Source organism: Ictidomys tridecemlineatus, chromosome 4 (genome assembly GCF_052094955.1).
Source record: "Ictidomys tridecemlineatus isolate mIctTri1 chromosome 4, mIctTri1.hap1, whole genome shotgun sequence".
NCBI classification, from domain to species: domain Eukaryota; kingdom Metazoa; phylum Chordata; class Mammalia; order Rodentia; family Sciuridae; genus Ictidomys; species Ictidomys tridecemlineatus.
In genome coordinates, this window is record NC_135480.1 from 209931140 (window position 1) to 209955014 (window position 23875).

The following is a 23875-nucleotide window of genomic DNA, read 5'->3' on the forward strand; positions in this document are numbered from 1 at the left end:
GGATACTGGAGTGGCTGGGAACACCCTGGGCACTTGTCCATGTCTCGGCCGTCTCTCCTCCTGCACTTAGGTTCATGCTGATTTGTTTGAGTGCTTCTGGGCTTTGGTGTCTCTTCCTGTTGCACTTCTTGGTGGGCAGGAGAGGGAGGTGTGGGAACAAGAACCTTGAGAGCCCCGAGGATGATGGGTGGTAGCCCTGCTAAGACAGCCCAGGTCCTGCAGAGGGTCTGTCGAAGGCACAGGAGGTACTGGATGTGGCTGAGCTCAGGACTGCACAAGGCCATGACATGACACTGCCTGCTTTGGAGAGGGTCACCCCCAGGGCTGCAAAGGCAGCATGGAGCTGGTTCCAGGAGGCAGGGACTCTGTGAGCTGCACAGCTGCAACCTGCTCACCTGCACTTCACCATGTGGCATGGGCAACTTAACAGGTGAAGGTATACAGTCATCGGGCACTTTACCTACACCTTTGGAAGCCTACACACTCAAATTGGCCTAGGCCCTGACTGGACTGCTCTGGAGGCAATGCCCCAGGAAGGGGCTATGCTGTAATACTTTAACTTCAAGCCTGCCAGACTTTGCCCATGCTGCCTACTCATCCCAGCTCCCGTTGGCTCCGCACAGGACCAGCTGGCACCAACTGCTCTGGCCCCTGCCACTGAAAAGGACCTGTCTGGCTGCAGTGTGGACACTGGGGACATATGGCAACAACTGAGGTTGAGGGCATGGTCAGCAGGTCCTGCAGTCATTCCCTGGCTTCCTACTGTGGCCATATGCACAGGTTGGCCTGAGGGTTTAAGCAACTTGGTGTCCAGAGGTGGGAACAGAGGTGGCTAGAGGTCACTCCTGACCCTGCATGGTCTTTACCAGGACCATGTTCTCCCAGAACCCCAAAGGTCTCCATTCCTTCCCTGTGCCTGATGCCTTGCCCCATGTATGTGCCCTCAAGGAGGTCGAATGGCCTCACCCAACCCATCCAGTCAACATGTGCAAGCCACAGTAGCTGTGACCTCACCAGCACATGTACGGAGAGGAGGCTGATGGCGGCCGCAGCAAAGGGTCAGTTTTAATTGTCACTCCAAGGGATATCGCACATTATTTGGAACCCAACTCCCCCCTCCCTTGGCCAGGGACACAGCCAGGTGCCCTCAGACCCCAGGCTCTGCAAAAGGGGGGCCTGCCCCCAAGCTCTGACTATATACAAGAGGGCTCACGCTGCTGGGTGCTGGCAAGGCCGTGAGGGGAGTCAGGGAACCCCACAGTCCACCAGCTACCCTGCTCCTAAGCCCAGGGTGCTGGGTCCAATACCAACTGCAGAACCCAGCAAGGATCTCGCCATTCAGGGCCCAGACCCAGCCAGGCCTCTGCTGCGACAGGGCCTCCAGACAGAGGCCAGCAAAAGCTGAACTCAACAGCAGCGAGAGCTGGGTAGGCTGGAGGGGGCGGGGCGGGAGCCAGCCCAGCGCCTCCTCCCAGAGGAGGGAAGGCTGAGCCCTTCCCTCGGGCTGCCCAGGCTGCCCTTGCAGGGCTCAATGCTGGCTGAGGTCAGAGTGAGCAGGGGTAGTGAGGGGGTGAAAGCTGACAGACTGGGCCAGTGCAGACAGGGCAGGCTGGACAGCCTGGCAGCACCGGCCACCAACAGAGGGGCCACCCTGGTGCTGGTGATCAAATACGGTAGGGCTGAGGGCTGGGAGACAGTGGGTCCCAAACACACACTGGGCCAGGTTGTCTACGCTGTAACTAGTAGCATAGTGCTTAACTAGTTAACTAGTTATGATGCTTCCCTTCAGGTTGTTTCAGGGGTGTAGAAAATTGCACTTATTTCTATGAACCCTGCGGAAGGACTTCCCAACGCTGCAGCCTCCAGTCGAGGCATGGCAGGGCAGCGTCTAGCCACCAGGTGTCCACTTGCTGCGGGACAAGGCTTCTCCCAGGCCCTTAGGACCATGGCCTCTGTGGCCCCACGGTGCAGTGAGGACCAGACCCCACAAGAACCTGAGCAAAGTCTGAAGGTCCCTGAAGTGACTCTGGGCAAGAGCAGGGCCACTCGATCCTGGGTGCACGAGGTAGCCCAGCCCGGGGTCTCCTGGGCCAGAGGAAGTGGCCTGGTGGTGCTGGGCAGGCCTGTGTCCTCACAGGACATCTTCGAAGTCCAGCAGCTTGGAGTGCTGGCGGCTCTTCCACAGGCGGTACAGCCGGAAGTCAAAGTAGGTCTCAATCATCTGCTTCCCTGGTGTGGTCGAGGAGGAGAGAGCAGGAGGCTCAGGCCTGGCAGGCTCCTGCACCCTGGGGGTGGGCCCTGTGTCCTCATTGACCCTGCCAGGCCAACTTACCTTGGGCAGACAGCTCCAGGGGTGACTCAAAGGTGACCCTGTAGGGAGTCATGAGGGTCCTGAGGTTCTGGAACAGCTGCAAGAAGGGGCAGGGCCATGAGTAGGGGGCCAGAGACAGGACCCCCAGGATTGACTTAGGCATGGGGCTCTCTAGGAAGGTCAAGGGGGAAGAGAGGGCAGTAAGAGACAGGTGAAGGGTGCTGCCCCATATTTTCCTGGGTTTGGGCTCGTACCTTCTCCCCATTGGGATTCCCCAGAATGTAGCAGCCCATAATGTGCACGACGTTTGGCTCCGGGTTTACTTTGCTCATCAGGCGACTCAGTCGCTTCCAGAAGCTATAGAGGACAGCAGGGATGATGGTTATGGGTGCTGGACCAGGTTCCCAGGGCCCAGGACTGCCTCGAGCCCTCAACCCAGGTGCCCCCAATCCAGCTCTCTCACTGGATCATGTCCTCTTCCTTCTCCACTTTGGCAAAGGTGGCCACTTTGTTCTTGAGCAAATAGAGGTGTCCGGGGCCTCCCTGCAAGAGGCTGTGGTCAGGCCTTGGGGCCAGAGGGAGACTGGCGTGGCAGTGCTCTGTGCCTGCTCCACCCATGCACCCATGCATGTGCAGGCTGGCAGCACCCCCGAGGGCCCCTGCCCCACCACACGGGCCTTCTCTCTTGGCAGGAAGCGGGGCTGGGCTTACCTGGCAAAAAATCAGCATCTTCCAGATCTTGGCCCCCTTGTGGTAGATGTTCAGCTTCTTCTCTATCTCCTCTGGGGAGAGGGAGGTGTGAGCACTGCCCAGGCTGGCCAGGCCACCCTCCCCCACCAGTCACCAGAGATCACGTCATCAAAATGCGTACCTAGGATGTCCTCGAAGGTTGCATGCTCATGGTCCTGGGGACAGACAGGCCATATGTCAGAGTGCTGGGGAACCCCACTTCAGGCACATTGGTTGGACATGGCCCAGAATGGAGAGGGCACGAGGACCAGCAGGGGGTGGGGAGATGGAGTGTCTGGGTGACAGAAGGCTGGGGCACTTACGTAGAGGATGGGGATGATGGAGGGGTCATCCCTGCGGATGATGGTGGGGATGTACTCAGCTTTGGGCACCTTGGAGGAGATGAGCTGAAGGAACAGGGGAACTGCTCAGCGCCATCCCAGTGCTAAGGTACAGTGGGAGCCCCTGAGGTCCTCAGCCCAGGTGGACCCCCCATCAGTTCCCCAAGCAGCCCATGGAGGCTGGGCATGCTGAAGGCTCAGCAAGGGCTGGGTTCCACCCAGGGGGCACAGAGGTGCTGGGAGTGTGCCTCACCATGACCTTAGGTGGCAAGAAGCCCTCTGTATCACAGGCCACAGCCTCCAGGCCCTTCTCTGTCTCCCAGTCCAGGTCTTCACAGGCCTCGTCCAGTGTGCAGTGGGAGCTCTGCAGGTCACTGCCTGGGAGGCAGGAGGGGTCACCGGGACAGTGGCCCTGCCACCCAGAGTGACCGCAAGCTGTATCCTGGAGGGTCTTCAGGGTGGGTGGGAGGGCCTTGTGAGTCACTGCCAGTCCAGCAGGACTGAGCTAGCGGCAATAGTGGTCTAGGCAATCTCACGGGATAAGGGGAAACTCAGATCTGAGGCCCAGGAATGGTGTGCCTGTGTGAGCTGAGGCCAGTAAGTTACAGCCAGGGCCTCCTGGAGTGGCAGTAAGCTCAGCCCTACACAGCCTGGCCCTGCAATGTTGGCACAAGTTAATCCCACCTAAGAGACTGGAGATGCTAGGCACCCCTACCTCACAGATGGGCAACCTGAGGCTCAGAGCAAAAGCGCAGAAGCCTAGCAGTGCGGGCACAGGACCCCTGGAGGGGTCTGGGGTCTAGGGGAGCCTCTGGGGAAGGTGGGCTGGCCTGTGCCAGGACACCTACTGTCTCGGGAGTCGTGGGAAGTGTCGGCTTTCATGGGGGTGGGGTCGCTCCAGGACCGGCTGAAGCTCCGCTCGCGCCGCTCAGCGAACGCTGCAGTGAGAGCAAAACCCCTATTAGCCAGCGCGGGTGGGGACAGAGAATACACAGGTCCTAGGATAGGAGGGCCAGGGGGACTGGGGAGAGGTAGAAAGTGACACATGGGTAGGGTCTGACATCGTACAAGGCAGACAGGCCTGGGGTAGGAGCATCCACCATGACTCAGGCTGGGGCAGAACCTGGGAAACACTAGGGTAGGGGTTGACCAGGCCCTGCTACCAGACAGAGTGGGAACAGAGTGGGAATAGAGGACTACTGGGAGGGGCCTCAGGGGGCCGAGAGGACTTCTGGGGCGGGGCCTCAGGGGGCGGAGTCTGGAAGCGGAATACAGGAGTGGGGCCTGGGAAGCAAGCAACTGGAGTCTGAGGGCAGAGGTGGGAGTGGAGCCTGGGAGGGACAGAGCCCAGAAGCGATTCAGCTGCACGCAAAGCCCCAGCCAGCCAAGCGCAATGCTGCCCACTGCCCACTGCCCTAGCCCGGGATCTTACTCTGGGCCTTCACCCGCCGACTGCCGACCATGCGCAGGTGTTTGCGGAAATTCCTGAGGGGGGGGATAAGGATGCAGGGGGCGCTTAGGGCCATAAGTCGGGTGGGCAATGGCCCTGACCCACCCAGCCCTGAGGTCAGCCCACCCAGCTGAGTTCACTAGGCTTCCACTTTTGCCTGGACCAAATGCCCTCCTTGCAGCCTTGAGCTCTCCCTGGTTCCAGCCTCTCACACAGACTGCTCATGCAAAGATAAATCCCACATGGCCTCCTCCTGAGACCTTCCTAGGCTACCCCTTTGCCCCAGAAGAAGGGTGCCTGCATCCGGAGCAAGCCCCCACCTTTTTTTTTGTGCCAGTTCTGCTGGCTCCCAGGCTCCCCCTTTACTATTGACTATTCCTGACATCCTCTTCCTGGACCCATGCCCACCTGAACCCTACTAGGCTGCCTTTCCCAGGGGGTGGAGAGGCCTAGCCTCCTGCACAGCAACCAGGTGATCCTGTCTGTACCATCTCCAAGTCAGTCTGGGGTCTGCAGGTGCCCTCCCCGCCTGGAGGAGGGTGGTCCTCTCTTCCCCCAAACACAGTGTTCAGATGGACAGACAAGCTAACATCTCTGATGCTGGTAGAACAGGGGGAAGGCCTTGCCACTGGACCCTCAGTTCTGGCTTTGGAACCAGACAGATGGACGCAGGCCAACGGTCAATGTACCCTCAAAATGGAGATCCAGCGGCTGAAACACAACCCACGCCCTGAGGCCCCTCCTGCCTGTCACGTCCCCAGAGCAGGGCCAGGCCAGTGGTCGCCACCACCCTTCCCCCATCAGGTCTGCCAGGGCGGGGAGGGCCCAGGCCAGGCCAGTGTGACCAGAGACAGACCCTGGTGGCGAGTGGCTGGCAGGCCCTACCTCTGGATTACAGACGCGGAATCATTCTCCCGTTTCCGGCGCTTCCTCTCCGCGTAGCCCCTGAACACCCTGGGAAACCACCGCGAGTCAGCACTGCCCTTGGCCAGAGGCAGGAGGGACACAGACGTGGGGACACAGGCGCAAGCAGAGGGCCCAGCAGGGGCATCCAAGGCCCAGTTCCCAGTAGGCCCTGCGGTGGCCCTGGAGACCACTGGAAGCTGGGCCCACGGGGCTCAGCACTCTCACTGTCAAGGCTCAGGTCCCTGGCCTGTACAAACCTACTTGAGGGTGGGAGGGTCCCCCCAGGACAACCACTGTGCCCTTAGGTACAAGTTGTATGGGGGTACTTACGAGATGCTGAAGCCACAGCAGGAAGGGGCAGCATGAGAGAGAAGACACGGTGAGCCTGGACCTGGCTTCCCTCAGCCCCAGGGCCCCTGAAGTTTGTTCCCTTCCTGTCACCAATTGGGAAGGTCCCTCACAAGCACCAGCAGGATACCAGCTGGGCTGTGGGCCAGCCTGAAAAGGCAGTGGAAGCTGAGGCCACTGGGCCTACACCACCAGGCACTGAGCCCCAGTCAAGCTAGGTTGGGGGTGGGTCTTGCAGAGGACTGACGGTGCCCTGCCTTGGACAATAGCTGGAGGGTGGAGATGGGGTGGGGGCCCCTGTAGCAAAGGGACCCACAGGAAGGGAAACCCAGATGTATATCAGGTAAAGAAGAGCAGACCCCTGGGTGACAATCACCTGTGTCTCACTGGAGACAGAGGAGGCTACCATCTGGGTGCGTGGGGGCCAAGAGAACCACCCCACCCACACCTGAGACTGCAGCAGCAGTGCAGCCCTGGGCCAGGTCCCAAGAGGACAGACTACAGGGTTGGTGGGGGTCCTGAGGGAGTGGGGGCAAGGAATGGGCAGGGCGGGTGGGAGTTGGACATGAGCTATGGAGTTGGGGGAGCAGCCACCCTGCACCCTGGGACACTGAAGCCTCAGCCCAGCTTGCTGGCAGACCTTGCACAGCATGGTGCAGCTGTTCAATAGCAGCCCTCCAGCTGGGCCCAGAGGCTAGCAAAGGGGATCAGTATTTCCTGAGCACCAAGGAGAGGTGACCTGGCCCTTGACTCTTGCACCACACATACAACTCACGCTTGCATAGTTGTGGTTGCTGTCTGGAAGCTGAAAAGGTTTTCCTTGGGGAACCAGGTACGGATGGGGACATCATCTGGAAGAGGGAGAAGGAGCTGTGCTGGCACAAGCAGGCCTGCAGCCTGGCCCCACACTGGCCAATGGGCACCCAGCTCTCTCCCAGATGGGAATAATCCCCACACTAGGTTCTGCCCAGCTGTTCACACTCAGAAATTCAGTGGCTTGAGGCTTTCTCTGCGTACTCTCTTTCTGGCTGCCCCAGGTTTGAGAGGCATTCCTCTAAAAGCAGTTTGACTCCAAGGGTGCTCAGAGAAAGAATCTCCCAGGGCCTTCTCGGACATCAATCTGGTCAGACTTGCCCCTTAGAGAGTGAGCAGGAGGCCCTTACAGGCCTTCCTTAAAGCCCAGACATGTCCCACAGAGGCTACTCTGTGGTGTAGAGAGCTTCTACATGTAGTAAGCCTCTGGGGTTCCCCAGCCCCCACAAAGGTTGACAGTCCTGGGCACCAGACACTTTCCCAGGACTTCCTGAAGACAGCCTGACCTTGCAATTAAGTCATGCTTTCTGCCTGCTCATTCCTCAATATCCTCCCAGGTGCCCTCCTCTAGGAAGCACTTCTTGACTGACCCAGTCCTGGGAGGGCAAAGCCTACCATGGGCCTAAAAGAGCTTTGCAGAGGAAGTGAGGCAGGCCACAGGCCACAGCCCACAGGGCATGCAGGTGGTGGCATGAGCCCAAGGGCTTCATTGAGTCTGCCTGCAGGATGTGACCCAGGCAGCCTCCACCTGTTACCAGCCTCACAGAGCATGCCATCTACATCTGCAGGTGCTGAGGAGCCCCTCACCAGATACTCGATCCACGCTGTACATCCTCTCCAGTTTCTTGCGACGGCCAGAAGCCTCAGGCAGAGGCGGCTGGTCTAGCCCAAAGGCTTGAGGGGAGGGCCCAGGGGCAGGTTGGGCACATCCAGGACACTCTTTGGAGCCCTGTCGGCTGCCTGCCCAGCTCTGGCAGGGCCTGCTGAGGTCCTCACGGCTGCTGCCAGGGCTGGCACGCAGGGGCTGGCTATGGTGGTGAGGGTGCCGCTGCCGCCGCCCCTTCACCACTGCCAGCTCGATGGCCTCGGCCTCAGGGCCAGGCAGCAGGGCTGGCTCCCCAGAGATGGTGTACACTCGGGGCTGGGGGCCCTCAACAGCTGGCTTCCCACCACCAGCATCATCTGAGAGGCTACCCTCAAAGCGGCCATTGGAGACCAGGGAGAGGCGGCGCTTGTTCTGGGGGGCTGGCTGCATCTCGGGGGATCCGTCGTGGCCAGAGTAGGCATCAGCCAGCAGGTGATCTAGGGGAGAGGCAACGAGTGAGCACGCAGCCTGCTCTAGTCTCCCGGCATGCCAAAGGCAAGGAACACCCAGCAGGCACCTGACCTGATGTAGGGGGCTCTGGCTGCTGGAACCCGGTCCCTGCTGCCTTCAGAATAGGTGTTTACAAGCCTCCCTCTCCTCCTATCTAGGTCTGAAGCTTTTGTGGGGGGGTGGGGGTGGGGGGGCGGTGACAGGCCTTGCTACCTGTGCCTGATCCTGGGGGATAGGAACAAGCATCCCCCCCTCCTGCCTGCAGTAGTTTGCAGGGTGCCAACTTCTCCCCTCCCCCCCACCAGCTGGCCCCAGGAGACAGTGGTGCCAACCCTGGGGGTGCCAGGAGGCCTGTTGCCATGCCAACGGCCCAGGCTGGGTGGGTGTCATGGTGATGAGTGATCAGAGCTCCTCCTGGGGCTCTGGGCCAGGGAGGGCAGGGGATGTGAGGAAGCCAGCCCAGCAAGACAACTGGGCCCCCTCACACTTCATCCAGTGGAGCAGGGCTTGGCCTAGGCAGGGGACCTCGGGCTCTCTGCTGGCACTGCCTCACAAACCCCCTACCTGCACCGTTGCGGTTCTCAGGGTGACTCTGGGACAGGTACTCTCCAAATGCTCGGGCTGCTCTGCAGGGTGAGCAGAGTGGGCAAGGTCAGTGCCCTTAGGCCCATTCTCAACTCTGGCAGTTCGCAAGACCCTCTCAAGCAAACACGATGCTCCCACCCCCCACTTAGGCCCTCCATCGCCAAGGGGGCGGGCGCTCGGCTCCGCCACCGAGGGTCACTGCCACGCATCTGCATGCTGTCAGTCGTGAACCCGAGGCCCACCCGGAACCTGGGCGCACCGGCCCGCGCTGCCCAAGAGACCGCGTGGGAGGGGCTGAACCTCCGGGGTCCGGCCTGGCCGGCGCACTCACCGCACTTTGGCCGCCACCGAGGACATGGCCTCGCTCCTCAGCGCCCTCCTCCTGGAGGCGGCGGCGCCCATGGTCGCGGCGGCGGCGCATCCCCCGGGCCTCAGAGCGCGCCCCGCGCCCGCCGCCTCCGCCGGGGGAGCCGCGCCGCGCCGGGGGTCGCGCTTGCGCCTGGGGTCGGGCTCAGGGTCGCGCAGGCGCTTGGGCCCGGGCCCCGCATGGCCGCGCCGGACACTCCGCGCGTCCCGCCGACCCGGAGAGAGAGCTGCGGAACCGGGGCGGAGGCTCCGCCCAGTGACGTCAGGCGGGGCAGGACCATGCCCGGCTCCGCCCGTATGCGTCACGAGACCTGGGCGGGGTCTTCGGAGCCTGGAAGCCTGGCACCTGGAGTCCTACTCTAGTCCTCTGTAGGGCCTGGCGGTCCTCTCCACGCCCCGACTTGGCCACCGTGTGTTCTAGGGGTGAACAAGGCCTAAAGGGCCTGAGGGATTTCACTTTCGTTTTGGGGGACCCCAGTTCCATTCAAACCCTGAGCGACCTGCCTGCCTGGCCAGCCTGGAAACTGCTGTCCTTTGAGCACGGCTCATCCTCCCCTACCGCCCCCTCCTGATGGAATCAGGCCCATCTTGGTGTTTCTCTGCCACAGGGACTTTGGCACCTAGAGACAAATCCACACAATCAGATCTACCTTTATTAACATGCCAATCTGGGGTTCCCACACCTCACAGAGACTTCATGGGGGATGGCGGGAGGCTGGCTCATCTCCCCAGGGGTGCAGGGGTGCCAGTACAGAAAAGAGGCACAGAGGGTGCAGAAAAGAGCCCAGGCTGGGGGGTAAAGACTTGACACGCTGGCCAGCTGGCTGAGGCTTCTCTTGTCAGGTGGGTAAAGTGGCCTCCCAGGAGCGGGTGGAGCCTCAGTCTTGAGGTCAGGCTCCCAGGAGATGCTGGATTCTGGGGAGCATCAGAGCAGCGGCTTCTCTCCAGTCTGGCCAGGGAGCCAGGAAGATGAATTGTCCTGGGGTTGTTCTGGGGAAGCCAGGCCAGGGTGCGGATGCTGCAGCATGGGCTCTCCCTCCTGGAAGCAAACTACTCAGTCAGGGTGCAAACCCGTGGGCTGCCACCCAGGAGGGTTGATCCTGGGCCACATCACCTGTGTGGGCAGCAAATCCAGAGCCAGGACTCTAAGGCGGGCCCCTGCCTGGGGCCTTGAGAACAGGCCCAGCCAAAGGGGCACTAGAAGGACCCAGCCAGCCTCTCACCGAGTCAGAGCCCAGCTCTGCCTGGGTGCTCTGGAAGTCCGCGTATGTGTCCTTGGGGATTTCTAGCAGCTCCTCCTCATATTCAGTCTGGTAGTCAGATTCGTCTGGAGCAGAGAGGAGGGCCTCATTGGTCCCCTTCCTAAGGACAGGGGCTTTGTCTGCCACAGCTGAAACTCAGGCAGAATCTGGTCATACAACCTAGCCTTTACTCAGAGGCAAAGGTGCGCATGCAGACACCCACCATACATCTTCCAGAGGGAGCTGCTGCAGATCAGGCCCTGTGTATACACCTGGCTTTATTTGCAGCTCCAACCCAACACTTGAAGGGTCTTCCACAAAGAGCTCTTCACCCACTGTCAACCCGGCAAGCTACTCATGAGAAGCCTGGGCCCTCGCTTAGCCTCATGAGCAAAGGCTTCAGCCAGAATACAGGCAGCTTAGAGCCTGGGGCTTTCTGATCCTCATAGCCACAAGGGCCTCTCCAGTCCCCCTTCAAGAAAAAGCATGCTGTTCTGCTACAAGTAAAGCAGCTGGCCCCCAGCCTCTAGCCCTCAGCCTCCAGCCCCAAGTGCAGGGCCTAGACTGGAGGATGGTGAATGCTGGGCCCACCCTCTGGCTTAGTGGCTCCACCCAGGCCAGCCCTCCCTGCTGAGGTATGGGGCAGGTGTGGGAGAGGCCTGGGAAGCCTGGCGGGGGACCTGTCTCATTACTGTGGGGACCCTCTGCCAGCCAGAAGCTCTTGGAGTCTTAAGAGAATGGTGTGTAACTACGTGAGGGCAGGGGTGGAGACCTGTGGGGGTGCTGAGGCCCAGCCAGCCTTACTCTATCCCATACAGTGTCAGCAGGCCACCCTCTGTTGTGTAGGCCCACCGCCTGGGTGACCAACTCACCATCCACTGTGGCCATCTTGGCAGGCTCAATGCGGGACACGATCTCAGCAAGGTCCGTGAAGGAGGCATTGGGGCAAGTGGGGATCTGGAGTATAAGGCACCGGATAGCCACCTGCCTGGCACACATGCCTACCACACAGCTGCCCTGGAGGGACAGTGTGGGCCCACCCCAGGCACTCTGCCAGCTCTTCCCTGCCAGACCCCCCCTTGCCCTCTTCCCATAGGGAGACCCCTGCCCTCTCACCGCACAGGCCTTCCTCTTGCTTGGCCCCTGCCTGTCCTGCAGCATCTTCTCTAGCACTCCACTTCGAGCCCAGAGGTCAAACACTGTCCGCCCGTGTTGGTAACCTACTTCCTGCACACACAGTGGACCCTGTTATGAGGTACAGGAGCCCCCACTTCCCGTGCTCTCAGGAGGCTGGGGAGGGAACAACCACCAGAACTTGCCCCCACTGACACTGTTTCTGTGGCCAGTGGCTGACACTTACACAGATCTCATCAAACTTGCCGAAGTCCAGGGTGCGATACCTGTCGATGGGGGGCCGCAGGCACTCGCAATAGTCACTGTTCTTCACCATCTCCAGCTGCCGGACGCAGCAAACATAGGCCAGGCGCGTCTGAATCTCAGCCATGTTCAGCACCTGCAGAGTCATGCCCAAGACTCCTGCCCCGGTGCCTTCCTCCCAGTCCTTTCTGGCCCAGGCCCAGGCCAGGTCCTGAGCTGGCCTGGAAGTGTGTTCTGGCGGGCTTCCCCAGGATTGGCCCCAGGGCCTGGGCAGGGGTGGGAGTGACACAGGCCTGCAGGATTCAGCCTGGGAGGTATTCCACAGCCTGCTCATAGGTGGAGGGCATAGGCTTAGAAGCTACCTGGCACCACCCCACCTTGACTTTGGTGGCCAGGGGGTTCCACCGTTTCCACAGCAGCCACCACCCAGAGAGCGCATCGCCATAGTTGGTGAGGTCTGTCTCATCCCGGCTGCCCACGTCGATGGCGATCACCACCTTTGCCCCCATGGATCGGGCCACATCCGCTGGGGAAGAGGAGGCAACTATGGTCACCACCTGGGCCAGCGCACAAGGGGATACCCCAGAAACCAGTGGGACAGGGCCAGACCCCGCTTCACTAAGCCCTAAGGAAGTGCTGCTCACAACTAGGCCTGTGGAGACAGGAAGCCTGTGTGCCTCAACTTCATGGCAGCCAAACTAGGTCGGGGGCCCTTCTGAGCACATGTCTAACAGGTGGCAGGTGGAGCCTGCCCAGCACAGTCAATACCTGAAGGCCATTAGCGCCTGGCTGTGGGTGCAGATGGGTCTTAATTGCTCTTGGTGTGTCTGCCTGGCCATTGTCCCGTGCACTGCTGAGCTACAGGCAGGTCCATATGCTGGGAACACACCGTGCATGCGTGTGCCTGTGCACAAACTTGTGTGTTCTCAGGACTCTGACGCCAGCCTGACATTCTCCTTTGGCATACTCCAAGGAAAACGTGTGCCACCCCAGCCTTCCTGGCGTGGAGGCGGCCTTGGCAGACAGCCATGAGCAGAATGAGTGACCGAGTTGCTGAGTGCCAGCGGGCAGGAGCCTCAGCCCTCTGCAGTACCTGGGAGGTTGTTGATATAGCCTCCATCCATCAACAGGTGTCCGTCCTTGGGGTCGCAGAGGGGCGGCATGTAACCTGACAGGGACATGCTGGCACGCACATACCGCCACAGAGAGCCTAGGGAGCCAAGAGGGTCTAGTGGGGGAGGGGTCAGGGAGGAGCCTTTTGCCACCCACTATAGGTTCCTGTCCTGGACTTCCCCTTGGATGGGTCACAAGCCCACAAGTCCCCATCTCCAGGGGTCAAGGGTCAGCAGATAGACCCCCCTCATCCCTGAAGGGACTTGCAACAAAAAGGGTAGGCAGTGAGGGTCCAGGAGGATACAGAACTGAGGTCTTCCTCTGGGTCTCTGTGGATATATCACTCTGTCTGGCTCTCCCAATAGCTACTGGGCCCTAAGCTCCCTGTGCCCAAGTGTGACCATCCCTCACTCTTCCCTATAGGGCCCTTCTGTCACCTGGACACCCTGATTGCCACCTGCCCTGCCCCTCCTGTCCAAGGTGCCCTCCCTGTGCAGACCTGCCTGCACCTCGTCTCCTTGGTGACCACACAGAGCTGCTGGCTCTCCTCTTGCCCATGCTCCCATGGCTGCCTGCTCCCCTGGGCCACTGACCCACTTGGGCTGGCCCTGCAACTCCCTGATCTAGAGATGGCACTCACCATCTGTGTGGACCCGCATGGCAGAGGCTGTGATGTCGGTGGTAACAGCGAAGTAGGGGAGCCACAGGTCCTGTGGGGAGTACAGGGCTCAGGGGACCTCAGGGATGCCCTACCCATGTTAGGAGGAAGAGGAGGGCACTGAGGGTGAACGACCAGTGCCAGCCAAGAGTGGCATGGCTCCAGGTCATCCCTGGGGAAGCACCTCAATCTGCCGGTCCCTGAAGATGCTGCAGATGCTGCTGTTGAAGCCTGCTCCAGAGAACATGGATGTGATTGGGTAGGTCAGGTCCAGAATGGTTTTCACCACTGATGTCATGTCCTGGGAACATGAAGGTCTCTGCAGAGGGGCTCACGCCTAGGTCTGCAGGACCCTCTCTGGAGCAGGATATGGGCACACAAGTGTACTTCCAGCAACAGAACATGGGTGTCCAGGCATGTCCTCAGACCCAGGCTGCCTGGATTCTTGGGGAAGCAATACTGTGGGCATGGAGTAGTAGAGAATCTGGGAACCAGCCCCATTTCCTCTGGCCCTTCCTGGCCACAGGCAGGCTTTGCCAACCTGGTCCTTGGGGGCTTCACAGCACACTTGTTCCCTGGGCTCCAGGTCTGCCTGCAGTGTGGGAGCACCAGGTGAAATGGGCAATGGCAGGAAGAGCTCAGGCCCAACTGCTTATCTCACCGAGATCCCCAGAAATGGCATATGACCAGTGAGATATGGGAGCTGATCCCACCCTCGCCCTTGCTCTGCTGGTGGCTCTCTGGGTGGGGCCAAAGCACTGAGCACTACTGTGACTGGCCTCACTGGAGAGCACCTGGTCTCGAGGCCAGCCTTTGACCTAGGGCCAGGGAGGGAGTAAAAGGCCCTCCCTGCTGCTGTGTGCAGGGTGCCTGCTTCAGACGTGACAGGATGAGTCCAGGGCCTGACTAGCATGCAGAAGCCCCTGTGCTCATATCATCACATGAAGACTGTCCTTTAAGGCAAGCAAGAGAGCTGGAGCTCCTGGACAAGGACCTGGTCCGGGACTGCTTGGGACTGTGCCCAAGACCTGGGTCCACTCCTGAGGAAGTCCCACTGCCACCCCATCTCCTCATTATAGTGCAGGTGGGCACATGGCTCTATCCCACCCTGCCCAGAGATGGCTCCCTGTAGGGTGGCAGCCCTGGCAGGGTTCCACAGACCAGCATACCCTCAGGATGGTGGAAGAACCATTCCCATACCTGGTCTCCAGTACCAGACTTGCAGAGGGAGGGAATGGAAAGGATTTCCTGCGGGCTTGAGCCTGTCTCCCAGCCAAGGGACTAGACCCTTGCTAAGTTATCTTCTGCCCACTGCACACAATGTCCTGTGGTCAGTGCTCTTGGAGCCATCCCTAGTAATCGTTGCTATCTCTTTTCAGTGGCGTTTGAGGAGTGACTGGGGAACTTATTTCAGGGAAGAACCATTTCTTGAATGGGGAGCCCCACAGCAGGGTCCTTGGGGGCCTGGTGGTGGGGACAGTGGCATCCCCAGGACTCGTGAACACAGCAGATGACCTAGTCCAAGAGCTTATGCCTGAAAGATGGACAGTTTTCTTCCCTTTTAGAAAGAAGACCACAGTTTTGATCCCACACATGGCTTCAATAGGGCTTAACTGTCTTGAAAGAAGAGGCATAACAGCAGAGAACCGCAGAGCCAACCCACTGCAGAGCTTGAGCTGGGGAGCCTATTCTGCTTCCTCTGACTCTACATTGGGTATTTTGATTCTGGTGCCCATTTAAAACAAGGCCAGACTCAAGGCTGGAGCTGCTTATGTCTCTCTGCTGGGCAGAGCTCATGCCTGGCCTCTCCTTCATCAGACTCACACCAACTCCCCTGCCCTAAATCACCCAGATCCAGGTACTAAGCCCCCAGGGCCGCTGGAATGACCCCCTAATTGTCCTAAGCAGCTCACCTGCCTGTGCTATAGAAACCAGGCCTGGGCCACTTTGTTCCTTTCTGCTCCTGAGTGGCCCCAGTGTCCTCCTGCCCCACTCTGCCCTGTGTGGTGGGCTGTGCCTCTTTTCTTCAGGGACTGTGGGCAATACCCGCTCTCCCTCCAGTGGCAGAAGCCTTTCCTTGCTGTCCCTTCCCACAGCAGCAATGTCCTTTCCTACACTCTTCCTTTGTCCCTCAAACCTGTGGGGTTGTTTCCTAGAGACCTGGTTTGGGAAAGGTACCCACTTACCTCAGCCCACTGCTTGGCCTGAATCCTCATCTGGCTGTAGTTCCTCTCTTCAGAGTACAGGGCACCCATGAAGGCCCCAATGGATGTCCCTCCAACCATGTCCACGGGGATGCTGTACTCTGCCAGGGCCCTGAGGATGCCCACCTGGGCGCAGCCTCTTCACAGCCAGGAGCATAGAAAGGAAGTAAGTGCCATCACCAGTTCAGCCCTGCTATGTCCCAGAGAGGACCAGAGGTGGCTGCTTGCAACCCACCCACTCCTCCTTGTCCCTACTCTTGCACAGGTCATATAGATGGGCAATGATGCTAATGCAGAGAGGGAGGCTGGAGGTAATTTAAGACCCCCAAGGAGATGGTGGGGATGGGATGAGGGAGGACAGGTTACAGGAGAGCCGGTATGTGGCCTCTTCACCTGCAGACACTTGCCACGCCAGCAAGGAGGGCACTGCAGAGATGGTAAAGTGGAACAGGACTCTTGCCAGTCTCAGGGGTGAGGAAAGGTGGAGTTGAGGGCCCCCTGGAAATGAGAGGTCCTGAAAAGCACCCCGAGGGCCAACCCAGGAATCAGAGCAAGCTGGAAATGGACCAGCCCTCCCAGAGGCCAGGAAGCCAGCTTCTGATCACTTCCAGCCCTGGCTGGATTTGTCACCCAGAGCCTGCACTTGTCACTGCTATTTCCATACAGGAAGTCTACTAGCCACATGAAGAGATAAACTACCTGGTCACAAACCATGAGGAAACACAAACAACAGAAGTGGCCCAGAGGGAGCCCAGACAACCGAAGTATCAGGCACTGGGTTTTAGAATGATGGTGCTTGAAGCCCCCCCAAGAGCCAAAGATGGGAACTACTACAGTGGAGAACAAAAGGCAGGAAGTGCATTTGTAGCATGTGAGCTGGTGCGGCTGGTGAGAAGGAGACCACAGGGACAAGGGGTGCATGCTGCCACACACATGAGGGACCTGGAATAGGCAGCTGCATGGAGACGAACCAGGAGATGAGGGGAGAGGGCAACGGAAGCTGGTGCTTCTGGGCTGAGTCTGTTGGTGGGATAAAAGTGTGCTGGATGGTGCTGACAGCTGCACAGCCACACGAGTGTCCTTAAGTGTGCACTCAGAAAGGGCAAAAATGAACACATGTGAAAATTAAATACTCAAGTACAACTACAAAAAGAGTGTAGGATGGGCATGACTGACAATTTGGACATAGAATCAGAAACTAAATCAAATGGTGGTTCTAGAAGTAGAAACTATAATAACTGAAATGAAGAACTCAGTGACTGAACAATAGCAGACTAGACACAGCTGAAGAGCATGATGTGACAGTTAAGAGGAGCAGAAGAAAATGCCCACTGGCTCACAAAGCATCAAGAGGATGGGATGTGTAAACTATTCCTTCAAAAAACAGGCACAGGAGCTTCAGAAGCAAAGGATCTGGCACAAAGTTCTAATTTATGTGCAATTCAAGCCCAGAGAGCAAAGAAAGTGGGGACAGCGCAATATCTGAAGAGATGATGGTTGGGCAGTTTTAGAACTGATGGCTGCATCAAGACTCACATTCAGGGGCTGGGGCAGGGGCTCAGTGGTAGCGCACTTGCCTGGCATGTGTGAGGCACTGGGTTCAATTCTCAGCACCACATATAAGTAAATAAAATAAAGGTCTATCAACAACTGAAAAGATATTTAAAAAAAAGACTCACATTCAAAGAGCATCATAAACCCTAGGCTCAAATCCAAAGATAACTGTGCCTGCACTGTTGAAAACCCAAAGCAACAAAAACCATCTTCATACCAGACTGAGGGGGAAAAATAAGACAAGGGTTTCGGGATGTGGCTCCATGATGGAGCACCTGCCTACAATGCACAAAGCCCTGGCTGCAATCCCCAGCATGGCAAAAGAAAAGGAAAGACACCTTGCCATCAGAGGTGCAGTAAAAAGAGCTCGATCCTTCATACTTTTGTGATTATGACAAAGACCATACACTTACCATCTGTTCCTTTATGACAATGTCTGCTGGCCCATAAGGTAGGAAAAGAGAATAATTTAAATAAAAGAGTGAAATCAAAGAAATAATACAGATAAGAGCAGAAATTAACTAAAATCCAAACACACAATAAAGATGTCAACAAAACCAGAAGTGAGTGCTTAGAAAGGACAATCAGTGGGAGATGAGGGGGAAAGGGAGATGAGGGAGGGCAGCAATGCCGTCAGGAAGAGCAAAGGTGCATCCCACAGGTGCTGTGGTTGAGGAGAAGCGACTGGGAAGCTTCACAGTGGGAAAACTCAGATGAAGGGGGCCCGACCCAAGAAAAGCATCACCTACAAAACCCAAAAGTAAAACAGAGAATCTGAAAAGTAGTGTAAATACTAAAGAAATGGGATATTTAACTTGTAAATACCCACAGTGAAAATTTCATGTTCAGCAGGACACATGCCTGTAACCCCAGCAACTCAGGAGGCTGAGGCAGAGCATTGCAAGTTTGAGGCTAGTCTGGGAAACTTAGTGGGATCCTTTCTCAAATTAAAATCAAAAGGGCTGGGGTATAGCTCAGTGATAGAGTGCCCCTGGGTTCAATCCCTAGGACTACAATCAATCAAATAAATAAATTTCATATTTCATATCTAAATGGTTATACTAGTAAATTTTACTATACATATAAGGAAGAAAGAATGCAAATTTTACATCAAACTTTTCAGAGAGCAGGAAAAGAGCCCTTCCTTCTGTGACCTGGGACGGCAGCAAAGCATGTGGTACTGAGGGAAGTCTGCTCCTCCCAGCTGTGTAGATGCAGAGGGACTTGCCCTGCAGACTGAGCCTGGCACAGCCAGACCCACCCACTGCAGGGACTTGGGGTTGGCTTTTATTTGAAAAATAAGTGTGATTCATACTTTAATAGGATAGAGAGGAAGACACAATCACCTCACCAGACCCTGGGTGCCACCATTTGTGACAAAAACTGAGAGCAGAGGGGTTTCCTTGGATTCAGCAAGACCGCCACGGTCTACAGCCTGGATCATGCCAAGTGACAACCAAGCACACCCCGAGGCTAGCAAAGACGCTCCCACGTCCATCAGTCCTGCACTGGAGGCTCTGGCCAGGGCAGAAGGAAAGGGGAGGAATCTGAGCACGTGTACATGGCTGGAGAGGAGGAGGACCAGTGCTCATTCCCAGATAACAATTGCAGGCACAGAATCCAAAAACTTCCACAAAAAAGGTCCCAGAACAAGGGAGTCGAGCAGCTGTGAGGTGCAAGTCCAGCCGAGCTGCATCCTGTGTGCTGAAATGACCAGTCTGAAAGCAGAATCCAAAAAACACACTTAGAGTAGTTCTAAAGAAAAGTTAGAAGTGCACTTACCCATGACAGCCTGGCCTCCACACTGAGGCCTGGGTGAGGGAGACGTGCCTGCCAGTGGGAGTCCACCCTGCACAGTTGCCTTTCTCCCCAGAGTGACCCACAGACTGGGTGCATTCCTATCCAAACCAGTCAAAATTGACCACGAAGCCATCTCACTAAGACTGCAGTGCTGCCACTGAGGACAAAACAGGCTCTGCAACAGCGCAGCCCCCACACAGGGCCCAGCAGGTGCCTCTCAGCGCCACAGGGAAGGGAGGTCCTGGCAGACAGCATGTAGTAGAGACCAACTCCTGCCTCACACCACACACAGAAATGAATTTGAGGTAGATCAAAGTCCTACACGGACAATCTGGAATTGCAAATCTTTTAAAAGGAAAAACAGAATTCCTTTATGACCCTAGGATAAGCAAAACCTCTCAGAATACCCAGAAGTAATAACCATACAAAAACTGGAAAAAAATCACAATTTATAAAAAATTATAAGGGGGGGTGGGTAGGAAAGAATGAAGGAACTTTGGATTGTGCAAGATCAGGGGTGGGGATGGGAAGGACAGGTGAAATGAGATGGACATTATTACCCAATATACCTGTATGATTACACTATTGTGTAGCTCTGTACCATGTACAGCCAGCGGAAGGAGAAGTTATGCTCCATTTGTGTACAATGTGTCAAAATGCATTCTGTTGTTATGTATAACTAGTTAGAACAAAATTTTTAAATGAAATAGAAAAAAATTAGAAATAGTTCATTCGAAGATGTCATAAAGGAAATGAAAAGAAAGTCAAAAGCCAAGAGAAATATTAGCAATAAATATATCTGGTGACAGTCTTGTAGTCAGAATATGTACAGAACTCCTCCAACTCTATGATAAAGGAAGCCTGGTAGAACAGCCACAGAGCCTGGGCAAATACCTCACAAAATAGGATGCATGTGCTGGGCACAGGGGCCACACCTGTAGCCCCAGGACTCTGGAAGCTTTGGCAAGAGGGTTGCAAGTTCAAGGCCACGCTTAGCCAAACCCTGTCTCAAAAAGAAAATAAAAGGGTTGAGGGCGTAGTTCAGTGGCAAAGCAAGCACCCCTAGGTTCAATCCCCAGAACCAAAAAATAAATAAAAAAGGACGCACACGCATATGGGCAACCAGCACACCAGCTTACAAAACGGAAGCTCCACAGCCTGCTATCGGGAGATGCAAATGAGAACCACACAGAGACTACCGCACACCCACTAGAGTGGCTACAACTGAAATACTGACAATACTAATGGGTGGCAAGAATGTGGAAAACTGAACTCTCACACACAACTGGTAAGTGTAAAATGGCACAACTACCCTGTGGCCAGGTAACTCCATTCCCAGGCCTTTGCCTAAGAGACAAGAAAACATGTGCCCATGTAAAGAGTGTTTATTATCCTTTTGCTCCTAAAAATCAAAACCAAGAAACAACCTAAATGCCTACCAGAAGAAGGAGGGGTGAAAAAGGAGTGCTCGATGGAATAGTCCTTGGCTCACCACACCTGCAGCCGAGGACACAACTTTCACACAGCATGTCACGAGCACAGAGCCAGATATACCAGCTCATGGTGGGAGACGTAAACAGGCAAGCAGAGCCAGCGAGGAGCCTGCCATTGCTTGTCCCAGAGACAGCTGCACTAGGGAGTCAGGAAGACTAGGAAGAGAGATCACTCGGTGTTAGAGTTATTTTAGTGGAAAAATTAATTGGAATATAAAGATGGACAATATAGGAAAGAAAAGGTAAGAGAATTAGAGAATCCATCTAGGATGCCAATACTCGACCAGTAGGAGCTCCAAGAAAATGAAAAAGAAAGAGGTAAACACTATTTTAAAAAATAAAACATAAAACACTTTCCAGAGTTTTTTTTTTTGGGGGGGGGCAGGATAATGGGATTAAACCCACAGGTGCTCTACCACTGAGCTATAATCCCAGACTGTCCCCTAATCTTTTTGAGACAGGGTCTCACTCAGTCTCTGAAGCTGGGCTTATACTTGCAATTCTGTTGCCTTAGTCTCCTGACTAGCTGGGCATGACACCTGGCTGAATTTCCAAGTTTGAAAGGACCCAATGGGCATCCAGTGCAATGGACAAAAAACAACCACATCAAGGCACATCCCATGTAGCTTCAGAATATCAAGACCAAGAATGTCCTTCAATGTTCCAGATTAAAACCCAGGCCTGTGAACAATAGCATGAAACTTCTCAACAGCAATATGCTACAAAGACAATGAAGCCCTGGGAAGTACTTACAGCCAAACCCTACCAAACTATCATGTGCAGGCATGAGTGTAGGATAAGGCGTCTTCTGAGAGGTAGAGTCTTAACATTTTTGCCTCCTATGCATTCTCTAAGAGATCACCAAAAACAGGAGCATATCAAGACAGAGGAAGAAAGCACAACACAGGAAATGAGCCAAAGGCAGTTCCCAGGGCGACATCCCAACAGCTAGAGAGCAGCCAGCAGAGATGAGGGTGGCGACCCTAAACTGTGCGAGCAGAGGTGGCCTGTTCTGTCTGAGCCTACTAGTGGGTGCCAATGCTTCCAGCAGTGCCTGCAGGTGCACAGCTCACACCAGAAGCTGAGCAGATGCAGGTGCAACAAGGAAAGAGGAGTGATCCCAGAGTGCCCCATAAGAGCCATTTCACAATGGAACAGAAAGTGCTGGCTGAGCCACTGCCGGCTACACGGGGACCCTAATGGGACGAAGGGAGCAGAGCAGACAGATGAGGAGGACGCAGAATAAGAGTGCACAGGAGGGCCAGGAAGCCAGTCATCTACAACAGCAGAAAGCAGACCATCAGTCCAAAAGGAATGGAGACAAGCAGATGGTCACAGAGTGGGGTAAGTGGGTGTTTCTGGGAACTCTGGATTTGGTGCTGGAGAGGCTGTAAGAAGATCATTTTTTTTTGTCCTGTGCCTTACAGAAACTTATGGTTTATAAGTGCATTCTTTTTTTTTTAATTTTTATTTTTTAGTTACACTTGGACACAATACCTTAATTTTATTTATTTATTTATATGTGGTGTTGAGGATCAAACCCAGGGCCTCACACGTGGTACGTGAGTGCTCTACCTCTGAGCCCCAGCCCCAGCCCCATAAGTGCATTCGTATTAAAATGCATTTTCATTGAGATGCTGCTGGCTTGACCTGCAAGCCAGGCCTGAGTCTGGGCCCATCTGCTCCACATGCCTGTTGTCCAGCCCTACAGAAAGGACACTGGCCTCTCCTGGGCCTAACAGTCATGGGTAATCACCCCTCTCCTCTAGCCCAGTCTCCTTGTCACCAGAGTGAGAGTGGGACAAGGGGCAAAGTCACCCCAGGATCCCTGAGATACAATGAACAAAGCACTATCACTTTGCCACAAGGTCAAGTACTGCCAGGACTCAGTACACAGAGCTTGAATAGGTGCCTCTGCTGAGTTCCTGGCTCAGAACTGGAATTGCAGGAGGCAGGCGGGTCTCCCAGCAGAATAATCCAAGCCTCCACTGCCCCCCCCCCCGAGGGGGAGCAGGGGCAGCCAATTCCTGTGCAGTGCTGCCTTCCTTGGGGCTGGGGGTTTGGCACAGTGTGGCAGAGTGTGGCTCACTGTGCTCCTCCATGCTCCTTCTGGTTCACCAGAAGAAGGCACCAGCCTGGCCTCACCCCATGATGCCCTAACTCTACTTCTCTCACTTCAGGAGAAGGTGATAAGGGTCCAATGACCCAGAGTAGGCATGATTTGGGCTAAAAGTCCTTTAAGGAACCTTCAGCCCAAGAACTAAGGAACACTTCACTAGTTCACACATGGATCAGATCCTTACTCCACACTGTGTGTCAAGATAAAATCAGCTCACCTGGAGCCTGAGGGGACGCTGGGGGAAGAAGACAACAGTTTTTGGAGGACAGGAGACCCAGGTGGCTAAAAGCAAGCAAAGGCTTCCAGGTAAAGACAATCAGAACGAGATACAACACTTCTCCTACTCTACCAGTAACAAGGAAATGGGCAGCTTTGCTGGGCCTGCTTGCAGGAGGTGCTTCATTGGGCAGGCCACACCCCTGCCAACCACTTGGGTATTCTCCTGAGGATGGCACAGGCCACCATGGTCTGCATCTCTTGTCAGTGGTGTGTCACCACTGTCCTCCTGGGAGTCCAGCATAGCACCTGCAGGAATGATGGGCACCTGCATGCACAGGGGCAGCAGTACCTGGGCCAGGGACTCACCTCGCTCCCCCTCCTCCAAGCACCAAGGCAATAGCGTTGCCAGTCAGCACCCGTGCCAGGCGGGAGAAGTCCGAGTGCCGGTCTGGGGGTCGCTGGAAGACACGCTCGTACATCTCCATCTGAGAGGGTCAGCACAAGATAGGGGTTTGTGCTGGACGCCCAGTCATGACCCCCACACCTGACTGGTCTGGGCAGACTTCCTTCATTCCTCACCCAAAGTCGTCTCCTTTCCAGGACATGGCCCCATCAGTACCTTGATGCCCAGGGGCCTCAGAGCCAGCCCAGGCTCACTCAGGGGTGAATGTTGGCAGAAGGCACATGGGTGATCATGTGGGCCCAGAATGGGCAGAGGTGGAGCTCCTTCAGGGGGATCTCCCACAGGCCCTTCTGGTAGACAGTGCTCTTGGGTCCTGGGCAGGGGTGCAGTCATCAGAATGCTGTCCATTGAGCTACAGGGGCCGAGTAGGCTGTGGTATATGGACAGCCTCCATACTCCTTCCAACCTGGCCCCTGAGCCCATCAAGCTGAGGACGGCCTGAGGAAGAGGTGTCTCAGGGTTTGTTGTCT

General features: G+C 56.2%; 2 protein-coding genes across 27 annotated transcripts in view; both read right to left on the bottom strand.

The window, feature by feature from the left end:
- Positions 1-1040: 1040 nt before the first annotated feature.
- Positions 1041-9431, bottom strand: Nsmf (NMDA receptor synaptonuclear signaling and neuronal migration factor). 11 transcript variants are annotated; one of them, XM_005336865.5, is made up of 16 exons: positions 9130-9422; positions 8778-8839; positions 7706-8200; positions 6861-6936; positions 6068-6073; positions 5717-5785; positions 4814-4866; positions 4230-4319; positions 3635-3759; positions 3364-3447; positions 3183-3216; positions 3023-3093; positions 2775-2854; positions 2566-2668; positions 2333-2408; positions 1041-2229 (listed from the first exon to the last, which is right to left on the bottom strand). In XM_005336865.5, exons 1-16 carry the CDS (start codon positions 9198-9200, stop codon positions 2132-2134), a joined length of 1593 nt encoding a protein of 530 aa, XP_005336922.1. In that variant the 5' UTR covers positions 9201-9422; the 3' UTR covers positions 1041-2131. The 11 variants fall into 11 exon arrangements, with proteins under 11 accessions (XP_005336922.1, XP_005336927.1, XP_005336923.1 ...); XM_005336870.5 differs by lacking the exon at positions 4230-4319 and having other exon boundaries at positions 9130-9423; XM_005336866.5 differs by lacking the exon at positions 6068-6073.
- Positions 9432-9795: 364 nt separating this feature from the next.
- The window catches only part of Pnpla7 (patatin like domain 7, lysophospholipase), a 71402-nt gene continuing 57322 nt past the window's right edge, over positions 9796-23875 (bottom strand). For 8 of the 16 annotated variants that reach the window (XM_078048809.1, XM_078048808.1, XM_078048806.1 and 5 more), the window contains 12 exons: positions 23562-23843; positions 23309-23427; positions 15740-15896; positions 13738-13872; positions 13536-13605; positions 12876-12992; positions 12160-12308; positions 11766-11918; positions 11522-11632; positions 11278-11362; positions 10388-10491; positions 9796-10203 (listed from right to left, as the gene is read on the bottom strand). In XM_078048809.1, coding sequence (XP_077904935.1) covers positions 10090-10203; positions 10388-10491; positions 11278-11362; positions 11522-11632; positions 11766-11918; positions 12160-12308; positions 12876-12992; positions 13536-13605; positions 13738-13872; positions 15740-15896; positions 23309-23427; positions 23562-23843 — 1596 coding nt within the window. In that variant the 3' untranslated portion in view covers positions 9796-10089. Of the gene's footprint in view, positions 10204-10387; positions 10527-11277; positions 11363-11521; positions 11633-11765; positions 11919-12159; positions 12309-12875; positions 12993-13535; positions 13606-13737; positions 13873-15739; positions 15897-23308; positions 23428-23521; positions 23844-23875 lie in introns of those variants that run through there. The other 8 variants (XM_005336864.5, XM_013363612.4, XM_078048815.1 and 5 more) reach the window with 6 other exon arrangements.